The following is a 23,427-nucleotide window of genomic DNA, read 5'->3' as shown; positions in this document are numbered from 1 at the left end:
TGTTAGTGTACAATGAAAAAGGAGCTAGAAGAACCCTGGCCCAGGAGGCTCCACTTGCTCCAGTAAGTCACAGTGACCCTGGGGTGATGGCCTTGTATTGAAGGTCCACTGGGAGTTGGTGGCCAAGTCTCTCCCTTTTCTCTCCCCAGGCAGCATTGGAGCCTGTTCCTGCCCTCAGCCTGGGTCTTCCCCAGTGGTCTTAAAGATAAGCATGATTCCTCATCTTCAGCTCTTTTCATTCTCCAAAAATGCACTTAACACTCTGCATTGCAATTGTTTGTCTGTTTCCCCTGGTAGACTATGAGCTTCTTAGGAACTAAGACTATGTTTTATGACTTTTATATCCCCAGCACCTGGTAGAGTATCTAATACACCACTAGACAAGTAAATAAACAATTACTGAACAAATGAACAAATAGATCTCATAGTCTTTCCAACTTACCTTCCTTCCTGCTTAAATACCTCTAAATGCCTTCCTCCCAGAAAATCCAGCTTTATCTTTGACTTTGAGCTAGCTGTGGCCCTAATGCTTGATCACATCCTTACCTCCTAATATATTCCATCAAAGATCTCTTTTCTAAAATTACTCTCTATTACTATCTAGTTGTGAGGGAAAAAAAATCAAACCCTTGTCTTTTGTTAAGAGACTGATGGAGAAATGAGTAGGTTGGCTTTTTTCTACCTCATTTCAGAGTTCAACTGTGATGCTGGCTGACGTAAAAAAACATTGAACTCAAGTTTCAAAAGGCAAATGGCAATGTTTTTCACAAGGCATAATGAAGAATTAAGTACAAAGCTTCTTTCAGCATTTAAATGTTGTTTATAGGACACTGATTTTAAAAAATGAATCCTTTCATATCTAAGATTTTAGGCTAGTTGTTCAACATACTTTCTAAAACTGTAGTTTTGGTAGAGATAAATTAGCCCAGTCACACGAATTCTGGTTATCGGAGGGCCATGTCTCAGTGCCAGCAAAAACAATACAAACTTTGTCTTCCTTCATCCCCATGTGATTCTCTCTGATATCTTGTGTTCCTCAATATACAGGTCTCTCCTTTGAGGCTGCGTGTTGACATTTGGGTTGTTGTCTTTGTTGTTGTCATTCAGTCACTAAGTCGTGTCTGACTCTTTGCCACCCTGTGGGCTATAGCCTGCCAGGCTCCTCTGTCCATGGGATTTCCCAGGCAAGAATACTGGAGGGGGGTTGCCGTTTCTTTCTCCAGGGGATCTTCCTGACTCAAGGATCAAACCCACATCTCCTGCATTGGCAGGCAGATTCCCTACCACTGAGCCACATTTGGGTACCAAGAGTTAATTCCAGGCAGTCAATTCCAGTCCTGCTTTTGTCACAGTGATCACAAGAAGACTGAATGACAGATTGGGAATGACTCCACAGAAGACTAGGCAGACTGCTTCACTACATACCACATAGTACTTCCAGGAACCTTTAACTGAAATCAAGAACAACTAGCAACAAAGCTACAACACAGCTTTCACATTTTTGGAGTAGTCTCAAAATAATATAGATCTATTGGCCCAATAGTACAATTCTAAACAATAAAGTCAAATCCAAACTCTCATACTTAGGGGTCATTTAAAATTTTTATTATTATTATTTTTTAATTTACCGAGCTGTGCCAGGTCTTAGCTGCAGCACATGGGATCTTTGATCTTCATTATGGCAAGTAGGATCTTTAGTTGCAACGTGTTAAAACTCTTAGCTGTGACATGTGGATGATTTCTTATCTGTGGTTTGTGGGATCCAGTTCCCTGAGAGAGCTTAAACCTGTGCCCCCTGCCTTGGGAGCATGCAGTCTTCCAAGAGGTCATTTTTTAATATTCAAACATATAACATTAAATAATTCCACTATTTAATTAGTAAAACAGTTATCTGTGAAAATAAGATATTTAAATAGTTACAAGGTTTGCCTTCAAATTATTTTAGCTCAAGGTCTTGTCTCATGCTTTATAGCAATGAACTCTGGAAGCTAAATTGTGTTATTTGCTTGGAAGCCTGAGCTGCTTTCTGAGAAAACCAGGTGACCCTATAGCCCAAGGGCTTCCCTGGTGGCTCAGTGGTAAAGAATCTACCTACAATGCAGGAGATGTAGGTTCGATCCCTGGGTCAGGAAGATCCTCTGGAAGACGGCATGACACCCCACTTCAGTATTCTTGCCAAGAAAACCCCATGGACAGGGGAGCCTGGTGGGTTACAGTCCACAGGGATGCAAAGAGTTGGACAAAACTGAAGTGACTGAGCACTTATAGCCCAAATATGTTGCAACATATTGGATCCCAGCTCTTTAGTCATCACCTTTGCTATCTAAAAGTCTAGCATTTAGAGCATAAAACTTCCCTTTCATTCATGTTATTGAATATCTGCCCTCTAAAAACGTCTGAGCAATCAGAGGAGACAGTTAAAAGCTCATCAACTTTGTCCTACAAAGAAGCTAAATCAATAGATGGCAAATTAACTAGACTGTTGGGTCTCAAAGTGTGGTTCCTAAACTGCAGATGCATCAGCATCACTTGGTACCTGGCTAGAAATGCATATTCTCAGGCTCCATCCTAGAATTAGAAATTTTAGGGGCTCAGCAATCTGTGTTTTAACAGACCCTTCCAGGGACTAGAATGCCTGCTAAATTTGAGTAGCACTGATCTAAAACACATCAAAGAACAGATTTCACAGATCTTTAATTTTAACTTTTGCTCTTAGCATTTCATGAGAACTCGCTTTTTGTTAACTAGTACTAGAAAGCATCAAGTTAACAATAAAGTTTCATGTGACAAATTTCTCACAAATTTGAAAGTAAGAAAAAAGTGTGCTTTTTTAAAATGCTTTTCCACTCTTCAACTTTATCCAACTAATAAGTGAGTTTTATATTTTTATTTCTATAGGCAGTTAAGAAGCTCTAAAAAAAAATCTCAGTTTTCAGTTACAATAGCCTGACTCAATCAGAATTTTGGCGGGTAGATCTAATTTCTTTTTCCCTGCTCCCCTAGTTATTTGGTGTTTTTAATTTAACAATTATTTTTATAATTAAAAAATGTTCATTGAGGGCAATTCAAACTATATTTAAAAATCAGGTACTACCCATTATCCCATCATGCCCAGAGTTAATAGCATTTAAGGAACTTTATGTCAAAGCTATATACTGATTTCTTACACATGTATATATAAACATCTGTCAAGGCTACTTTGGTTTCATACGACTGGACAGAGTCCACTTTCATGCATTGCTTGTATCAAAGACATTTTAGTCATTCTCACCAATATATTTTTCAAGATAAACTTTTACATCATGTTTCCACATTCCAAAATTTTTACTGGAATTTCATTATCTGTGCTAATTTGAAATCAGCTGACATTTTTCAGTGTCTTCCCATTTATGATGTGGTACTTTTACCTTATCCTAATTTTCCTTTTTTCTTTCTTGTTACATTTGTATAATTTTTTCAGTCTTGCATCTTTCTTATTATCATTAATCCTAAGCAGCTGCTGCTGCTGCTAAGTCGCTTCAGTCGTGTCCAACCCTGTGTGACCCTGTAGACGGCAGCCCACCAGGCTCCCCCGTCCCTGGGATTCTCCAGGCAAGAACACTGGAGTGAGTTGCCATTTCCTTCTCCAGTGCATGAAAGGGAAAAGTGAAAGTGAAGTCGCTCAGTTGTGTCCCACTCTTAGCGACCCCATGGACCGCAGCCTACCAGGCTCCTCCGTCCATGGGATTTTCCAGGCAAGAGTACTGGAGTGGGTTGCCATTGCCTTCTCCACCTAAGCAGCTTATTCACATTATAAACATTATTGTATTTTTTTTTATTATATTTTTAAACTAATCTTAGTTGATGGTTGGGATACCTCGAGTTTAAGTAGGGTTAACTTGCTGGAGAAAATAAACACTTGTTTACATACCATTGTGCAGGTTTAAGAAACAGATATGGGACGATCCTAAGTGTCTCTGAAAGACTGCTTCTCTACTAATCCACAGTAATTATCTTAATTTGTTTATATCTTCATAGAAATAGAAACAACAAATAAATAAATAAGCCTTGTTACAGCAGTGACAGAAGAATCAAGGGCAAATAGGACATACAGGAATGAAACCAGAAAGGAACACCTATAGAAAACAAGTCCTTCAAAATGAAGGTTTATTGCAATTTTTAAAAATGCAAATGTGCTAGATGAGCATTCATGTAAGGGTCAAAGATGATTAAATTAATAGAATAATGTGACTTAAGAATTATCTTCTCACGCAAATTGCTGGAGGAAATGCAACTGGGACATCCCTCTATTGAAGGTAATCTGACAATATCTACCAAATTACAGGTGCATTTACTGTTACCCATCAATCCAACTTTAGGAAATCTGCCCCACAGATTTACTGGTGCATATATGAAATATGTCCAATGTTATTTACTGCAGCACAGCACCGCTTGCTATAGGAAAGGACCATGTGACCCAAGTGTCTATTTTATATGATAAGGACTTGTGTGATAATTATGTACTAATGCACAGAGCAGTTGTTAAAAAAGCAAAAACTTTCTATAATATACTGCTGAACTAAAAAAATATTGTTGTCTCTACTCTAGGAAAGGGGGGAAATAAGGAATTATAGTCATATATTCTGGAGAAGGAAATGGCAACCCACTCCAGTGTTCTTGCCTGGAGAATCCCAGGGACGGGGAGCCCAGTGGGCTGCCGTCTATGTGGTCGGACACGACTGAAGCGCCTTAGCAGCAGCAGCGGCAGCAGTCATATATTCTATTCATATAACACTGGAAACAAATGAAAACGATACTTACAAGGGTAAGAGATGGTGGGGCATGAGGTTGACAGGGAAAGGGAAAAGGGTGAGAGAAGGCTTCCCTTTTTATACCTTTTTCTATTATTGGATTTTTGAACCATGCAAATGTATTACCTAGTCAAAAACTAGCATATTTAAAATTTTAAAACCCTACATTATATAAAGTATTCTTCACTGAATCAGTATTTTCTTTTTAACATCACTTCTCTTCTAAAGAGCACTTTTATACCAGAAATAGGCCAAATGGTCAAACATAAAGGGAAAATACTTCAGCTGATTACAGGAACAAGATTTCTTGAAATAAAAAAATTGCTGCAATTAACATTAATGTATACTTTTACAAAAGAAAAATACTGTTTAAATCAGAGCTTAGCAATATATGGTCTTTGGACCAAACCCAGTCCCGAACTATTTTTGTATAGCCTGTGAGCTAAGAATGGTCTTTCAGGTTTAAAGGGCTATCAAGGAAAAAAATAAAGAAAGAACATGCAACAGAGACCTATGTGGCCCACAAAGTCTAAAATGTTATCCTTCAGGAAAATATTTGCTGACCCCTACCTCAATAATGGCATCTTTCATACGTCCTTTATGAAGCAGCAGAAATAAAAGTTACCTTATAAGTGCAAATAGTCAATTTCCTCTTCCTGGTTTCAGTATTTCTCTGCAGTAATGTATTACACATCTGGAAAACCTGCTGCATGACGGCATCTTGTCTCAGGTCATCACGGCCCTTCAGAATAATCAAAACACAAATAACTAAGCACAGTTCATTTTCTTTACTATAGAATCACACAAAGTCATCTGAGGACAGCCAAAGGGCACTTGGAAATCAGAGGATCTGTGCTCCCCTTAACAGTCTCTTAAGTAATTAAGACCTAATACTATTCTTTCGTTTGTGAGTGTAACACACCAACACACGAACAAAAGGATAGTGTTAGAATAAGCTACACCACTGTAGACCAATTTAGAAAAAAGAAGTACCTTTCCCCACTCCCCATCACAGCGGCTTCTGTAACTAAAGTAACTGGAATGCCTCCACTTAAGGGCACATTGCAAAACGCCAAGGTGGAGGAGCACTGTTATCTCTCTGCTACTTCCCAGCAAGGCCCAAAGAGCTTAAAAGCAGAGTAAGAGAGGAGTGCTATCCCTTTCGCGTGCATTTAAAATAGCACTTAGCACAATGTCAGACCCAGGATACTGAAGCACGGGCCTTCAACTTGAACTATTCAAGAAAATAAGCAACATTCAACAAAAATTTTTTTTCACAACAAGTAGGCTGACGGTTAAACCTCACCATGTCTACACATTTAAAAAGTATTCTTTCACTTCAACCAACCATGAGGAAAAGCATTCTGCTTCTAGAGAACAATTTATTTCTACTTTGTTTTCCTCACCTGTAATTATTAAGAACAAAACCAAAGAGCCAAAATAAGAAGAAAATATCTATTAGTTTTTCTCTGATTTTTTCATTAATCCACGAGGAACCACACCACAAAAGCAAAGTCTCACCTTGACAAGTTGTCTCCTTTCCTTTCCATCAGAGCCCAAACAATCTATTATTTTTGGTAAATTTAAACCTCCTGCTAAACGAAATTCTGCTTTAAATGACTTTATAGTCACCAGATTCCCATATTCTCCTGTGGGGTCCACCTAATAAAGTATATAAATATGACAATACCTTAGTACTCAATTTGCATTTAAAGAAAAATGAATTTTAAATGACAATTTTAATACTAAGCAAAGGAATGAATGACAATGTGCTGTTGGTTAAGAACAGAAGTAGTAACTTTATAAATGAAAGGAGATTTGACATTGGAGAGGCTTCAAAAAGCAATATAGGTAACACAATTTACCTCCTTAAATATACCCTAATAAAAGAAGTTAGATGAGTGTTGCTGAAAAAACTATTCAATAACCCTGGTTCAGGAGTTACCATTGATCTGTATATGTTAAGTCATCAGTATAAATTAAGTCATCTCCTCACAAAAACAATAAGGTAAATTTTAGAAAAGTATGCAGAGGAGTTTTCTAGGTTTTAATTGCTAAATTTGGCAATTTCACAAAATATTTAAATAAGTAACTTTGCTGATAGTTTAATCCACACGATGAAGCTACATTTCAAGTCAAATAACCATATATATTGAACAGTAAACTGCAAACTCAAAGGAGAGATTTTACAATGCAGTTAAAATTAACATTTTATAAACTGTAATCTTTATTTATTATGGGCTTCCCTGGTGGCTTGGTTGTAAAGAATCCACCTGCCAATGCAGGAGACGTGGGTTAGATCCTGGGTTGGGAAGATCCCCTAGAGAAGGAAATGGCAACCCATTCCAATATTCTTGCCTGGAAAATTTAATGGACAGGAGCCTGAAGTGCTGCAGTCCATGGGGTCACAAAAGAGATGGACATGACTTAGTGACCAAACAACAACCTTTATTATTATATTTATCCCTGCCCACATCGTACTTCTAGCAATAAAAAACCATTAGGACATGGCTGAAAGTGTCATGTATATTACAGTCAATTTAATACTTAATACATATTGTATTATTTAATATTGTAATACATCACAGTCATTACATTCTAACATGTACAGAATTTTAAAAATCAATATAAAACAATTAGAGACTTTCTTGCTCAGTTAAAAATTAACATTGGCATAAACACACAAAATATTTCCTTCTTCTGGCCAATGAAAATATCAATAACAGTCTACAGACTTTTTCATAAGAAAGATGACAACTGTAACACTGAAGGCAACAGAAAAGAAAGCAGGAGAGATCTTTAAGTATTTTAAGTCTTGGGCAAAGGGAATCCAATAAAGAAAAAACTACTGGTTGAAACAAATGAAATTGCCAATAATTAACCAATACTGACCTACAAAAAAAGGCTATTTCAAATGGTTTAACTTGCTAAAAAGAAATTTAGTTTAATTAAAAAATCAAAACAGTTAATGGTAAATTACCTTAATTTCCATAGTAGGGACAACAACATCTTCTAAATTTTTAAGTTTGATAATAGGCTGGTCTGCTGGAATATTTATGCCTTCTGTATTTAAAATAAAGAAGTTTCAGTGACAACTGCAAATTGAGCAACAGTACTGAAGGTAAAGCAGGAGAATTCAGCAGATACCATAAACCCAAACTATGGCTAACCTGTGGTTCTGATTTAGAAATGAAGACCAAAGACTTGGGACACAATGCCGCTCAGGGTCAGGGCATAGCAATGGGTAACGTGGCTTACAAATGAATTTGCAGGTTACCTGGCACTGGTAATTAGGCCAGACTCCACCTGAGGTGCCAAGTTGGACAACTTAAGATAATTATATAACAGTATGAATAGCACATAGATAATGCTATACACATTACTATTAAATGTGACTAAACAACATGACAGTATTCTTTGTTTGCTTAGAGGAACACTATGAGGAGCCTCATTTTTATTTTAAAATAGTAAGAATTTAAATATGAAGATATGATTCTGAACAGAAAAAAAGAACATAATTATTAAAGTATGGGTAGACAGATACACACAACCAAATATTATAGCAGCTTATAATTATTTAAAGAGACACAGCAAGAAGAGTGATGGAGAAAATGATAAGGTCTTTTCATTTTTAAGTCCTAGAGTGTTTCATAACAAGATATTAAGTGAAAAAGTAACTGGAGGGATATTGAAGCTTTTTAGATAAAAATTAAGTTTTGAATCATGTGTGAGTTGTAATCATCAGAATTTTCATATCTATAATTAATGTGTGTGAGTTGAGCAGATTTATATTCTGCTCTGTAATTAAAATATCCCTACAGAGAATAAGTGGGTGTCCCTGGTGGCTCAATGGTAAAGAATCTGCCTGCAATGCAGGAGACACAGGTTCAATCCCTGGGTTGTGAAGATCTCCTGGAAAAGGAAATGGCAACCCACTCCAGTATTCTTGCCTGGGAAAATGGGAAATCTCATGGACAGAAGAGCCTGGTGGGCTATAGGCCATGGGGTCACAAAAGAGTCAGACATGACTTAGCACCTAAAAACAACAACAGAGATCAACATAGCAAGAATGCAACATTCATTCTTTCAAATTGCATACTTCTCTGAGTCCTCCACTGAGTGACATCTAAATTTGCTAGTATAATATAAGCATCACAAAGTGCCTCAACACTTCTGACCATCTGAGGTCTCCTACTTCGGATAGTACGTATTATTTTGTTAGCAGCCTCGGTTCGATCCTATTAATAAAATACAAACAAAAATTATTACAAAAGCAAACATGCAACATTAAAAAGTTATAAAAACAAAAAAATGGAATTTATGCACACATCTAGACAATGGAAGGACTATAATCCCTCAGAGACAAAGCAGTCTCTATATTATGAATGAAATGTATCAAAGGTATAATAATCTCAAGAGTAAATGACTTGGGTGCCTTGTAGAACCTGTTTTTTCTTTGCTCATTACTCTGAGAAAAAACGGTAAAATACCTTTGGTATCTCTCATGCTTTGAGAAATATTCAGGAATTTTGAACCAATTTTAGGTAGCATCATAACAACAAAGGATTTACAAATTGAATATTGTCAACAATACATACTCTTTGAATTCCGGAGACTTAAGAAAGGAATATTTTGGGAAAAAATGAATATCACAATTCAAAAAGGTATGCATGTTCAATCCAAATACCTCATCAAGCTGAGAGCTTTGCTTAGGTGCATTTTTAGTTATTCTACTCCTTCTGGCTGCCTCTGGTTTGGTCAAAAATTCATCTTTGTTTGCATTTGCTAAGGCCAATATAATAAACAAAGTGTGATGAGGATGATCCATTGAAATTCTAGAGATGAGCTGTCAGAAAATTAAGAACTGTTAATTTTATGGAAAGAAAAAAATTAAAAACCCAAAACCTTTTAAATTTTGCTTAACATTAGGATATGTTTTCCTGTGCTAGATGCTGCAGTGGGTGGACTGTGTGTGGGGTGGGAGTGGTGGTGTGGGTATGTATGGGAGAGAGAAGTATATGAGGAAAAAGAAAGAGAAAGTGAGTAACAAGTGGAGTATGAAAGGAGACAAAGAGAATATTCTTGCCCTTATGTAACACAATAAATATGACCGACTAAACTTTTTTGTGTTGCCACTTTCTAGAGTGGAACAGTAATATACAATAATATAAAAGAAAAGCTATTGTGGTTTGATTTTCATGTTTACTTACATTATTGAGGACTTCATGAAATCCTAGGCCTCCCATCATCTTGGTCCCCATTCTAGCAGCCAATTGGTACATAAGAGGCAAAAATTTGTATGATGGAATCTTCATTCCATCTCTCTGCCATTAAAAAAACACAAAATTAAAAAGCAATGCATTTCAACTAGCCCTCACAGCTAAACAAATACAAAATGCTCCTCTACTACTGCAATCATCAAGCAGACACATTTTTTCCTTATCATTTATCTTAAAGTCTAGATTAACTCACTGGTAAATCATGTTTGAACCTGTATCAGATTGCATTCAGAAGTGGAATAGTTGGTACTGCTTATATTCCAGTGAATCCAAGGAGGACAAATATTGATCTAAGGACTATTGTAATCTTGACTCCTGAGAAGTCAGTGTGAATAAAGTGGAATAACTATTTTCCCCTACTTTGTTAAAGAAACAGGATTTAATGTACACTAGTAGCAGAAATTTGTTGTATCTATTATGAATATTAACATTCTCTTCAGCCCGAAGAACTATTTTACTTTTAAGCTTCAAACTGATTGACAACATAACTTTAGGTGTCATTTAAGTATCATTAATAAATGACAGGGGATGACAGGACATATTTAGGTGTCATTAATAAAATCCAAGATTTTTAAATAAAAATTTATAAAATTCTACTGCCTTAATGTTTTCTTAAAATGTTTTTTTTTCCATTTATAAAAATAACTTATTGTAAAAAAAAAAAAAAACCCAGAAAATAATAAAGCAGGGGAAAAAAAAAAACACCACCTGTGATCACATCATCTTTAACTGCTTTCCAAATCTCCCAATCTAGCATTCTGGGTACTTTCTGATGGTAATTGCAATGCTATGGGAAAAGACTGCCCTAAATTCTCTCATATCCACATAAACCCACATCATTAGAGTTAGTTAAGTACCTATGTGTAGAGCCCTAAACCAACTGCCAAGGATACAAAGTATACAAAATGCATGACATTTGAGGGGTTAATGGCTTAACTTTTAAAGCACAGGCTAGAATACTAGGTTGAAAAAGAAAACTTGCCTTCATCATGCCATTGACTTCAGAAACTCCAGAATTTTCAAGCCAGAGAGAACAAAGACGAAATATCCACATATCATGCCCTTCACCACTTAATAAGCAATTGATGTAATTTTCAACTGCTTTACATAAGAAACGTTTACGATCCTCTTTCAATGCACGGAGTGCACATTCATCCAACTCCAGCTCTCGCTGAACCTTTACTGTGTACCTTACATTGGATAATTAAAATAAAACACAAAAGCATTAAATTTTATAGAACTACAAAATCAAATAAGACATAAAACATAAAAAATTCTAAGAATTATAAAGAGAACAAACTTAATTTTGTCTTTAACTTTCTGCAATTCAAAAGCTACTTTAGGCAACCAAAGTGGACTCTATCCAAGGTATTTCATTAACTTTATTTTCTACTTACACTAAAATATATACACCAAGAGCAGGTTTGAATAAAGGATTTAATTACATCAAACTAAGTAACTCCTCTCTAATTTCAACACATATCTTTTTCAACTATGATACCAACAAACAAACTTAAAAAGCAAAACAAAAAGTTAACACCAGTATATTCCACAATTAGTATAGAGCCACAGCATGAATTTCTATCTGGTTCTGTATACCTGTATAAACATTGTATATCTTGTTACTTGTAGACCCCCAGTTACCTGTTGGTCTGGATTTTATGTTCCCTAAGTAGGCCAACTTCCTCTTTGGCTCTTTTCAGGAGAGCCTGCTTGTTTTCAAATTCTGATGATTTCATGTAGTTTTCAATTCTTTGGTACTGAGTATCTGAGAACCGTGCTAATGAAAGAAATGCCTTCATTTTTCCATTTCTGAGCCCATCATTGCTTTCTCCATCATAATTTCCAGCAACTTCCACAGCCTTCAAGAAAAAAACAATCCATTTATATTTACAGATACTAAATGCATCTAAAGAATTACTCAGATCAAAGAAATATCCACGGTAAAGTTTAACTTTCGGATATAAACTAAATTATACAAAATACAGTATTTCTTTGAGTTTTCAAAACAATTTTGACAGAGCAGAAACAACTGAAATAGCTAATATGTGTAAAGAATGGTACAAAAACAAAAAGTTCTATAAAACTAAAAAAACATATTAGGCTTTTCATGTTCATTTATTAGTGAAGTATCTATTTTTAAAATTAAACTATATGAATAAGAGGGAGAAACAGGAAGCTCAAAGGTGGTAGAAGCACTGGGTTGGGAAGATCCCCTGGTGGAGGGCATGACAACCCACTCCAGTATTCTTGCCTGGAGAATCCCATAGACAGAGGAGCCTGGTGGGCTAAAATCCATGGAGTTGTAAAGACTTGGACACCACTGAGCAACTTTCACTTCACTTCACTTCAATGAAAAGTCAAATGTACTCATGCTAAGCAACTCTATTAGGGTTCCTCAAAAATCTTACCTTTTCTAGATAGGTCTGCATGATGACTGCAGGATTTTCTAAGCAAGTTTCTGCTAACCAGGTGCCACAAACCCTTAGACATTCTGTGTATATAAGTTTTAAGTTGGGATCATTCTGTAAAGGAAAGCAAAGTCTTAAAATGTAATTCATTATCATGACTGTACAAAAATATCTTCTATGTAGGAAAAAAACAGATTAAAAATGTCTTTCCTCATTTTCTTTCACCTTACAACTATTTTAATAATTTCAAATATTTACCTTTATAAAATAATCATTCTCTACTACTATTACTATTATTGAAACAACTCACATTTATTGAGTACTTTTATATGCTTGGCATTATTACTATATATAATAATATAATAATTCATTTAATCCTCACAAGAATCCTATGAAGTAAGAACAATTATTATCCTTAATTCGAAAACTACAACTGAAGAACAAAGAGGGTAGGTAACTTCAGGGTCCATCAGTTCAGTTCAGTTGCTTAGTTGTGTCCAACTCTTCACCACCCCATGTACTGCAGCACTCTAGGCCTCCCTGTCCATCACCAACTCCCAGAGTTTACTCAAAGTCCTGTCCATTGAGTTGGTGATGCCATCCAGTCATCTCATCCTCTGTCGTCCCCTTCTCCTCCTGCCTTCAATCTTTCCCAGCATCAGGGTCTTTTCAAATGAGTCAGTTCTTTGCATCAGGTGGCCAAAGTATTAAGAGTTTCAGCTTCAACATCAGTCCTTCCAATGAATACCCAGGACTGATCTTTAGGATGGACTGGTTGGATCTCCTTGCAGTCCAAGGGACTCTTAAGAGTCTTCTCCAACACCACAGTTCAAAAGCATCAATTCTTTGGCACTCAGCTTTCTTTATAGTCCAACTCTCACATCCATACATGACTACTGGAAAAACCATAGCCTTGACTAGATGGACCTTTGTTGGCAAACTAACGTCTCTGCTTTTTAATATGCTGTCTAGGTTGGTTATAACTTTCCTTCCAAGGAGTAAGCATCTTTTAATTTCATAGCTGCAATCACCATCTGCAGTGATTTTGGAGCCCCCAAAAACAAAGTCAGCCACTGTTTCCACATCTATTTGCCATCAAGTGATGGGACTGGATGCCATGATCTTCGTTTTCAGGGGCCATACTGTTAAACAATATTTAAACAATCATACCATGTGAGCTCCCAGGGCTTGGTATAATGATAAATTCTCTAATAACGGATGATGTTATACAAGTTTCCATTATCCAAAAGTACAAAATGTTGATATTCACCTAGTAGGTGTATGTCAGAGGGACATCATTGAGTCCAAATCTTTAAAATACTTCATGATTCCTACAAATGCTGCTAAATTTGTCCATCTTATGCTGGATACAGAGTTGAAGAAGCAATCAAGTTTATAATAACTAATATAAAATATATATGTACATTAAAGGTAATGGTAGATAAAATATCAGATGTGATGTTTTCAGGGTCTTTGGATTGACAACCCAATTATTTCAACTTGCCTTTTAAAAAAAAGTTTTATTCTCTTATGCATTTCCTCTTGCATTTTTTTGTCATTTCAAATCTATAGTAGCTATTTCATCTTTGTTTCCCACACACCCTCCTTGAATACTGTAGAAAGTTTTAAAAAAAATAAGGCTTATCATTGGGATAAATTAATCTATGATGAGATGCACTGATGGAAATGTTGTAAAAAGGAAAAATGAACACTGTCTAAACTTTTACAAATACTAATTTTCAAGACTCCATTTTACAATTTCTTGTTCATTGATCAGTAATTTCAAAGCTTTAATAAAATTAGTAATTATATTAAAATTTATTTAAAATATTATAAAGCACAGTAATCTTTCTTATTACAGTAAATACTAATTCAACCAATAAAAAAAAGTGAACCTCTGTACAACTGGCATCCAGCTTCTTGATCATTTGCTTGAGAATACTCAGGGCAAGACTCTGTTCCTTTTTTGCCCAGAATACTTGTGCTTCCTCCAGTTGCCACTCAGAGACTCCACTACTAGCTGAATTATACTGTTTAATTTGAAATATTGCCCTTTCAGGGAGCTGAAATGAAAATAACAAACAAATATTTTTACTATAACTACTACTACTAATAAAAGCAGTCACCACCATTCACTAAAGATTTGACAATTTTTAAGATTATCTTAAGTGCATTTCTGACTGCCTTCCCCAGCCCCCGTATCTGCCCATCTGTTTTTCTTCATATAAAGACATATATAATTATGTGTGTGTTTATACACAGTATATACAACCACTGAAATGTTACACATATAGTAAGTTAGGTAGCTTCTCATTATTTAACCAGGAAATTGAGGGTTAGAGAAAGACTTGTCCAAGACTCAAATTCAGGTCTAATTCCAAAAGGGGAAATCTTAAAGAACTATGCTATACAATGTTATAATAGCAATGTGTCTCTCAATGACATTTCTTTTTACTTATGCTTTCTATTTTCTAGGTAATAAAAAGGCAAGGTCAACGAGTGAGATGACTTAGTTTTAAATCTGATTACCTGAGTGTTCTTGAAAGTTCGGGCTAATACAGAGAGTTCTACAAGATGCTTGGTGAGAATGTCCTTAAAACACTCTCTTTGGGAGTTTTCCATTTCTTTTTCCATCAAGATCTCCAAAATGACTGTGCGTAGAGCCATTATAGGCTCCTGAAAACTAAAATCACTGTCTTTGAGAAGCTGGGAATGTTTCCACCACTTCATGTACACTTCAGAGGGCTGCCTATCTGTTACTGATCTGAAAGCCAAACCACAGGGTTTCATTAGCAACAGAAATGAAGAAAAAGGTGCTATTATGCAGGTTCTAAAACTTAAGATTTAATAAACACTAAAGGAATTTTTGCAGCAAGATGACTGGAACTTCTAAAATAAACCAAAATAAGGATCAAAGTTTAGTGAAGTAAAGTCACTCAGTCGTGTCCAACTCTTTGCAACCCCATGGACTGTAGCCTGCCAGGATCCTGTCCATGGGATTTTCCAGGCAAGAGTACTGGAGTGGGTTGCCATTTCCTTCTCCAGGAGATCTTCCCAACCCAGGGATTGAACCCCGGTCTTCTGCGTTGTAGGCAGACGCTTTACCATCTGAGCCACCAGGGAAGTCACCAAAATAAGGATCAAAGTTTAGGAACCTACAATATGGTCAGATCTCTGAGGGTCAGTTCAGCAGAGAACCCAACAGATGATGAACATTTTAAAATTTTCTTTCTTTTTTTAAAATTGAAGTATAATTGATTTACAATATTATAGTAGTTTCAGGTATACAGGAGAGTGATTCAATATTTTTATAGATGCTACTTTCAAGATATTCTTAAAAATACTCTTCAACCTCACAAAAAGCAGCACTTCTAAATTAATATTCTTCTGAAATAAGAACACATTTCTCCGGCCTCTCATTCAGAACATCCACACCTCTAGTCCAATTTCAATGATCCTTCAAAGAGGACAGTCAGCAAGGAAATGAAATAAACTCATTATCTACCGTACCCATCAGGCACAGGGCATGACTCTGCAAAACTGTAGCTGTTAAAGAACGCACAATCCAGTGAAGGAAATGTTGGCATCTGGCAAAGGTTTCACATACCAATATTATTTATCAAAGGAAGAGAAGATACGTCTCGCACAATTAGCTCATACGAGCTGAGTGTTTCCCAGATGTTCAAATTAAGCAATACTGTCCAACCCTTCAGGTGTACTATATGGGGAGAAATCAAGACGAATGAAGCAGGGAAACTAAGAAGATGACCTTAAGGTGATGACTATGAAGTGAAAGTTCTTTTAGTTGCTTGCTAAAGAAGGAAACAGTAACACAATTCACAGGAACCAAAACTTTAATTCCTCCCAAAATGCTCTTAAGAGCAGCAGGTCTCAAATTTTCAAATCTCAGGAAATCCTTTATACCAGAGGTCCCCTTTTTGGTACCAGGGATGGGTTTTGTGGAAGATAATTTTCCCACAAACTGGGGAGCTGGTGGGGTGGATGTTTTTGGGTTGATTCTCATAAGAGCTCACAACCTAAATATCTTGCATGTGCAGTTCAGTAGGGTCCGTGCTCCTATGAGAATCTAAGGCTGCTGCCTGCGAACCTTGGGGAAAGGTTGTAAATACAGATGAAGCTTCACTTGCTTGCCTGCCGGCTTACCTCCTGCTGTGCAGCCTGGTTCCTAACAAGCCATAGCCCGGGGTTTGGGAACCCCTGCTTTACACTCTTACAAATTACGGTAGACTCCTAAAGAGCTTTCATTTGCAGGATTATATTTATTAATTTTGGGCTTCCATAGTGGCTCAGATGGTAAAGAATCTGCCTGCAATGCAGGAGACCTGGGTTCTATCCCTGCGTTATAAAGATTCTCTGGGGAAGGGAATGGATACCCACTCCAGAACTCTTGCCTGGAGAATTCCATGGACAGAGGAGTCTGGCAGGCTACAGACCAAGGGGTCACAAAGAGTCAGACACAGCTGAGTGACTAAACATTTTCACTATTAATATTTACCTTATTAGAAACTAAAACTGAGAAAAATCTAACATGTATTAAAATTTGTTTGAAAATAAATCAACTATATATCACACAAAATTTAGTGAGAAGAGCACTATTTCACATTGCTATGAATCTCTTTGATGTCTGGCTTAATGGAGACACTTGAATTCTCATCTCAGATTCTGCATTTAGTTTGCTGTGCTATGATGTTTGGTTGGAGAATGTGAAGAAAATCTAGCCTCATACAGATACAGGAAAGGCAGGAATATGGTAACAGTCTTTTCAAATAATTGTAGCTATTCTCTGATACCTCACCAAAACATCACTATACCTCATGAAAGAATGAAAGCAAAAAAAAAAAAAAAAGATTTTGCTATAATTTTAACAATAGTTTTAATTTCGTGAACCCCTGAATGGATCTTAGGGCCTGCAGGATCTCTACACTACATTTTGTGAACTGCTATCCTAGAACATAGGTATTTGTTACCAATTTGTCAAATTTTTCTTCCTTAAAATTCCCTAGCAGAGAAAGGTCCAGAAATATTGCAAAGTGAGATGACTTCCTTTCCACCATTATAAGGGGCAATCTCCCCTAAACACTCCATATTCATTAACATGGACTGTTGACTAAGAATTGGTCACCAGGAAATAGCACTAGGGATACAAGAAGAAAGAAGTCCCACTTTTAGGGATCGTCTAGTGCAGCATGGCAGAGTATACATAAAGTAACACTAATGCAATGCAGTACTAAAACAGTGGAGTATATATAATATGCTATGATAAAAAACATGAGGAAATAATTTCATCTAGGGTGGAAGAGGGGAAAGTTGTAAAGAGAAAAACACAAAGTTAAATTTAAAAACTTGAATTTTTACAGTGAGTATTTTTGAAAATGTTTATTTTAACAAGGTCACAGTTCATTAGGTCAACTTACTTACACTGTGATAAAAAGAAAGGAACCTATGGCTGGTTTCTATATAGTTTTTATTTTTTAAATTCCCTTTGGGAAAAAAAAAATTCACTTTGGTAACAGGTTGTGCTTTGGGATACAGAGTCACTTGAATCACATACCTTGAGAAAAGTTCTCCAATGTTTTCAAGCTCTCCAATGGCCTGCAATCTGCTAAGTGTAGGGTAGAGGGAATACACAGACTCAAGACTGCCCTTACACAACTCTTCCACTTCTTTAACTCTAGTAGCAGAAAAGACAAGACACTTGAAAACTAAGATAAAATTTTTTTACAGAAGATAAAAGTTGAGTTCTCATTATAGACCTCTGTGTTGATTTAATAATAGCAATATTCAGAAGCACCAGCATAAGGTACTGGAAACAAAGTAAGCCTTGGAATTGTATGGACTGAGATCTAAATCCCAGTTTTGCCAGTAATGACTGTATAACTTTGGGCACATTACTGGATTCCTCTGAAACAAAGTTTTTCTTCACTTCCACAATTATTTTGAAGGTTAGAGAACACATACAGAAAAAGTCTAACAAAGTAGCCACCACATGATAAGCACTTAAATGGTAGTAAGCATTACTTCTGTAAAAAAAAATACAGGATTTATTAGGTCACAACTACTGTTAACCAAAAAACGTGTTACATTCATTTAGCCTGTTATAGTTAAGCTCTTTTTTGTGTATTATCTCATTTGTGCCTCAGACCAAGCCTTTAAGTACTAACCATTAATCACCATCTTACAAAAAGAACATTAAATGCTAAGAGAGGTAAATGACATACAGCCACTAGAGACAAGATTAAAATTCTCAGTACATCTGTCCAGGAAGAGAACCAAGGGATGGGAAACAGTAAGACTTTTCAGTGTTCAGTATAAATAATTGATCATGGTTCCAAAAGGAAATTCTATTTTTAAAGATAGCATATATTTGAACCACATAAGCAAAGAAAAATGTATTATACAAGAAAAAAAAAGCTTACATAAGTACTTAACCTATGAGAATGCTCTTACATTTAAAACAAAAAATTTAAAGGTAACAATGCTTATATATATATAAACATTTGTGTGTACACATACATGTGTGTGTGTGTATGTGTGTGTGTGTGTGTGTATATATATATATATATTCTGACAAGTGTATGTTAAAGAATTCTTTCATATAAAGCACTCAAAATATGAAGATACAGAAAACAATTGTTAACACAGGAACACTTGTAATTCTTATGCAAACATGTTTGCAAAAGATAAAATTCATCTGAGCACTCATTTCTCAGATGTGGAGAAGCTCTGAAATTGTTAACTGTTGAATATTTCCTCCCACTTTTGCAATTCTGAGTTTCAACACTGATTCGTATGAATTATGAATTATACAAGGGATTTTTTTAAGGGAGAAAAGGGAATGACAAAAAACAACCTGACCGCACCTACAGGTCCTCATCCTTTCACCAGGGCAAGTCTTTGCACTGAAATTATTCTTCAGGTTTTCAGGAAAGAAGCAATGTTCAAACACAATAACTTTTTCTTTTTACAATACCTGGCATGTTTGAGACTTTCATAAAAAGTGGAGAATTCTCTGTCTCTTAGAGACTGCAGAGCATTATACAACAACTCATGGTAACTGGTTCTTTCCACTCCTTTGCTGTGAAATAATTAAAAAATTAGAGAAAAAAAATATTTAAAAACAGAGAATCCTGGTGTGTGTATAAACAGCTTCACCAAGAGGCGAAATTTTAAACTACAATTAGAATTATCTCCATTAAAAAAAAATGCATTTCTAGAAAATTTTGTAAGAATCATGAAGAATCCTGTGGATCTTTCAATTCTTCAAGCAGAAAAAAAAGCAAATTTCTCAGATTTTTTTTTTCCAGGCTCTAAACATGTTATATTCCCATTTATCTATTAGATGAACACCTACTATGTGCCAGGTACTAGTCACCAGGTTCTAGATGCAGTGAATCCATTGGCAAACAAGTCAGATCAGGCCCCCATTCTCAAGGAGTTTACATTCCGGTTTGGAGATGGACAATAAAGAAGAAAAATACCAGGACAAAGGACATGTAGAAAAGTAAAACAGGGTAACAAAACAAATGACTGAGTGGGTACTTTAGAATGGAAGGTCAGAAAAGATCTCTCTGAATATGTCACATTATTAAATTACAGTCTGACAAGTAGCCACCTTCATGGTAAGAGAAGAAAAAAGAGGATATATATTTAAGGCTTTTAGTTACAAACAGTCTGGCCTAATGGAAAAAAAAAAAAAAAAGAAGACTATGTGCTGAAATATAGTATGCAAGGAGAAAAACAGCATACGGAGATTCAGAGGCAAGTAGGAATCGGCTCACAGAGTAAACTGTTTCTAAAATATGAATGCATACCTCTGATTTTACAGCAATGTAACAGTTCTAAATTTGAAAGACGTTCTAATTAATGAAATTTTTTTTCTATGAAAGTGATTAAACATATAATTAATGTGATTTAATTATTCTTTGGTTTATATCATCAAAAGACTTTTACATAAATACACAATCTTTTATTAGCAGAACACATGGGGACCTTACATGTGGGCGAATGTCATCATCTTCCTATGCTATTGATTTAGCAGTTTTTTATATAAATTATTTCACAAATAAACAGTCTTTTGTGTACCATCCAGCCAATAAAAGTGCCAGCTGAATAAATAAAATGTTTGCAGCAGGTAGTGGGAAGGGAAATGCCTGACTTTCTCTTTGGATCTGTAAACAATATGTGAGAAGATTCTCATGAGAAAATAATGTCTATATTTCTCTTCAAAAATATCATGAGGGTAGAGGTGGAAAGAGAAGAGAATGAAATTCAAGCCTATGTACAGTAACTGCTTACTGCTATGCTATTCAAGCGTTTAGCTTGACAGTATCCACAAAACATAAAAACCCAACTCCCACTATAAAAACAGTTCATTGTTCATAACTAGAGAAACGGCAATTTTAAATGTCTAAATTCTTCTTACTTGACAGAAATGCAGTGGTCCCACTGCATATTTCTCCATGCTACTTGGTAATGAAGTTCCTGTAGTTCAGCACACCACTCTTTATTTTCATGATCTAATCCTCTTAAATAGATGGAAAGAATATGGCAGAGTCCCAAATTCTGCAAGGCCTGAGCAGGAGTTTAAAAAAAAAAAAAAGTTCAAAAATAACAATACTAGAGAAACAAAAAACAGCAATCAAACATAAAAAGTAACTTTCAAAATTTTAGTAGTTCACAGTATCACTTAAAATCCCAAAATACTGTTTGTGTGTTCCTCCTAAAACATCAAGACAGAGCTCAAAGGGCTGTGATATTTGATAAAAGAATGGTTAAGGAATATTAGCCAGGAATATTAGTAACAGAAATGATAACCTCTGGGACAAACTCTAGTGCAAACTATGAGAAATAATTTACATGAGATTTTCCATACAAAGGACTTAATTCACAACCAGGCACATTGTATACAGTTCAAGAAATGTCTTCTATTGTTAGCTAAGAAGATTATGACCAACAAATCTATACTATCTTCCAGGTCAGTCATCTGTCCAATTTACCCGTGTATCCTTCTGAGTTTTAATCCCGGTGAAAGAAAAATAACCTTCAGTCTTAGCCCTAGAGTTTATCTGGCTGTGTAAATAGTCCACTGATATACTGAAATAATCTGAGCACTACACAAGTAGCGCTTTACTAAAGCAGAAAAAAAAGTACCTGAATTATTCCTGCCTGACGAGTTGATGAGGAGATTGCTGTCTCGAGGTCATATGTTGCTAGGGCTTTCCCCCACATTGCTTCATGTTCATATGTTCGTAGTCTATAAGAAAAGAGTTTTTAAATGCCTTTGAGTTCTGTATGTATGTAACTTCTTTCATAACAGAATTACTATAGCATTATCTATGAAAAAGCAACTTACCTAGTAAGGGGTTGTAACATTTTCCCTCCACCACAGCCATAAAGACTATCTGGCTCTCCTATACTTCTGTAGATTTCTAAAAGCAGATCCTAAAAACAGAAAAAAATTTTTTTTTAAATTGAAGGGAAAAAATATTGGTTTATGAATTTAGCAAATTTAAATTATATAACATGTTATACAGGTAAAATATAATGATATTGAAATATATACTAAAGCTATGGATTACCAACACAACAAACTGATCTGAGACAACAGAATGACTATGAAATATTTGAAAAGAACTGCTCACAATTTAATGAATTAGATAAGATATAAACCCCAACCTATGATGCTTCTAACATATGCAAAAAAAACCCATAAAATCAAAAGCAAACAATCCTGTCAACAGCTAAAACTGTACATGGGAAAATGAAGTTCTGTAAAGTCTTACTCTTCAAAAGTGAACTTGGTAAAAAAAAAAAGGTTGTAAGGTTTTCTTTGAAAGAAAATTCAAAGTTGCACTATGTAATAATTACCAAAATGTGATATAAAGAATTGGTTTGATGATTCAAACTTTGCAATAAAATTTACTCAGGAAAGAATTGATTCTGTTTAAAATAATCTCAGTAAAATAAAAATGAAAACAGAAAACAAAACCGAAAGAAACAAAGGAAAAAGAAAACAATGAGAAATGACACTGCATGGAAAACTGATCAAGCACTTTAGTTATCTTAATGGTAGTTGCCCCAGGAAACATTTTCTAAACACAAACTGATATTGTAATAAGTTTATTATTCTAATCAAATTGTTTCTATTCATAAGGATGAAATCAAGCCCTCAAGTGTTGGAACATTTAGTCCTGAAGCAAGCACAGTACCTGGAGCACTGGAGATACTCCAAAAACTCAGAAAAGAGGATAAAACTATAAACTAGCAAAATAGGGAAGGAGAAAATCAGGAAAACAGGATCAAAAAGGCAGAGAGAACGTATTTCAAGTAAGGCATAGTTGATGGTGTTAACTGTTGATGAAACATTAAGGAAGAGGTTGAATGAAAGGTGAGGGCTAGACTCAGTAACATCAAGTTTATGAGTGACATTAGCAGGTGCCATTCAGTGGAAATTCCTTCACAAGGTTTGGCTGTGATGGGAAGGGAGAAAAAAGGGTATCACCTTAAAGAGAACATAAGGAAAAGGGAAATGATTTTGTGTTTGTTTGAAGGAGAATGTTTTTAATAAGAAGAGTCTGAAATGTTTGAATATATTGAGAAGAAGCATGGCACAATAAAAAAATAAAGTTCTTGACAGTTGAAAAACAAAGCACAGAAAAAAGGACAGCAGGAGAACTGTTCCTCTGCTTTAACAAAAGCAAAGATTACAGTGGGAGCAGATGTAGGAAGATTTCTATGTTTGACAGTGTCATATGGTGGCACTTCCTATCGATGTCCCCTATTTTGTCTAAGAAGTAGGAATCACACTGAAAGCAGGGAAGAGAACATCAGAGGTGTAAGCAAACTGAAGACAACCAAACTCATTTTAAAGGAAGAATGGGTCAAATTAAGAGTCAGATTTAATGGGTCAAATTTAAACTTTTAAAT

At 35.5% G+C, this 23,427-nt stretch overlaps 1 protein-coding gene across 1 annotated transcript in view; it reads right to left on the bottom strand.

Moving 5' to 3' along the window:
* ATM (ATM serine/threonine kinase) overlaps positions 1-23,427 on the bottom strand; it is a 143,409-nt gene that overhangs the window by 23,731 nt on the left and 96,251 nt on the right. The window contains exons 42-57 of the mRNA XM_043898421.1: positions 21,854-21,942; positions 21,652-21,754; positions 20,924-21,072; positions 19,472-19,576; positions 18,053-18,172; positions 15,010-15,244; positions 14,376-14,543; positions 12,481-12,594; positions 11,714-11,931; positions 11,052-11,259; positions 10,001-10,114; positions 9,478-9,636; positions 8,890-9,028; positions 7,771-7,853; positions 6,312-6,452; positions 5,416-5,532 (exon numbers count right to left, since the gene is read on the bottom strand). Of these exons, the coding sequence (XP_043754356.1) occupies positions 5,416-5,532; positions 6,312-6,452; positions 7,771-7,853; positions 8,890-9,028; positions 9,478-9,636; positions 10,001-10,114; positions 11,052-11,259; positions 11,714-11,931; positions 12,481-12,594; positions 14,376-14,543; positions 15,010-15,244; positions 18,053-18,172; positions 19,472-19,576; positions 20,924-21,072; positions 21,652-21,754; positions 21,854-21,942 (2,262 nt within the window). The remainder of the gene's footprint in view (positions 1-5,415; positions 5,533-6,311; positions 6,453-7,770; positions 7,854-8,889; positions 9,029-9,477; positions 9,637-10,000; positions 10,115-11,051; positions 11,260-11,713; positions 11,932-12,480; positions 12,595-14,375; positions 14,544-15,009; positions 15,245-18,052; positions 18,173-19,471; positions 19,577-20,923; positions 21,073-21,651; positions 21,755-21,853; positions 21,943-23,427) is intronic.

The sequence above is a fragment of the Cervus elaphus genome, chromosome 1, assembly GCF_910594005.1.
Source record: "Cervus elaphus chromosome 1, mCerEla1.1, whole genome shotgun sequence".
In the NCBI taxonomy this organism is placed as follows: Eukaryota; Metazoa; Chordata; class Mammalia; order Artiodactyla; family Cervidae; genus Cervus; species Cervus elaphus.
The sequence above is the reverse complement of the archived record's forward strand: the minus strand, read 5'-3'. Positions and strand labels throughout refer to the sequence as shown.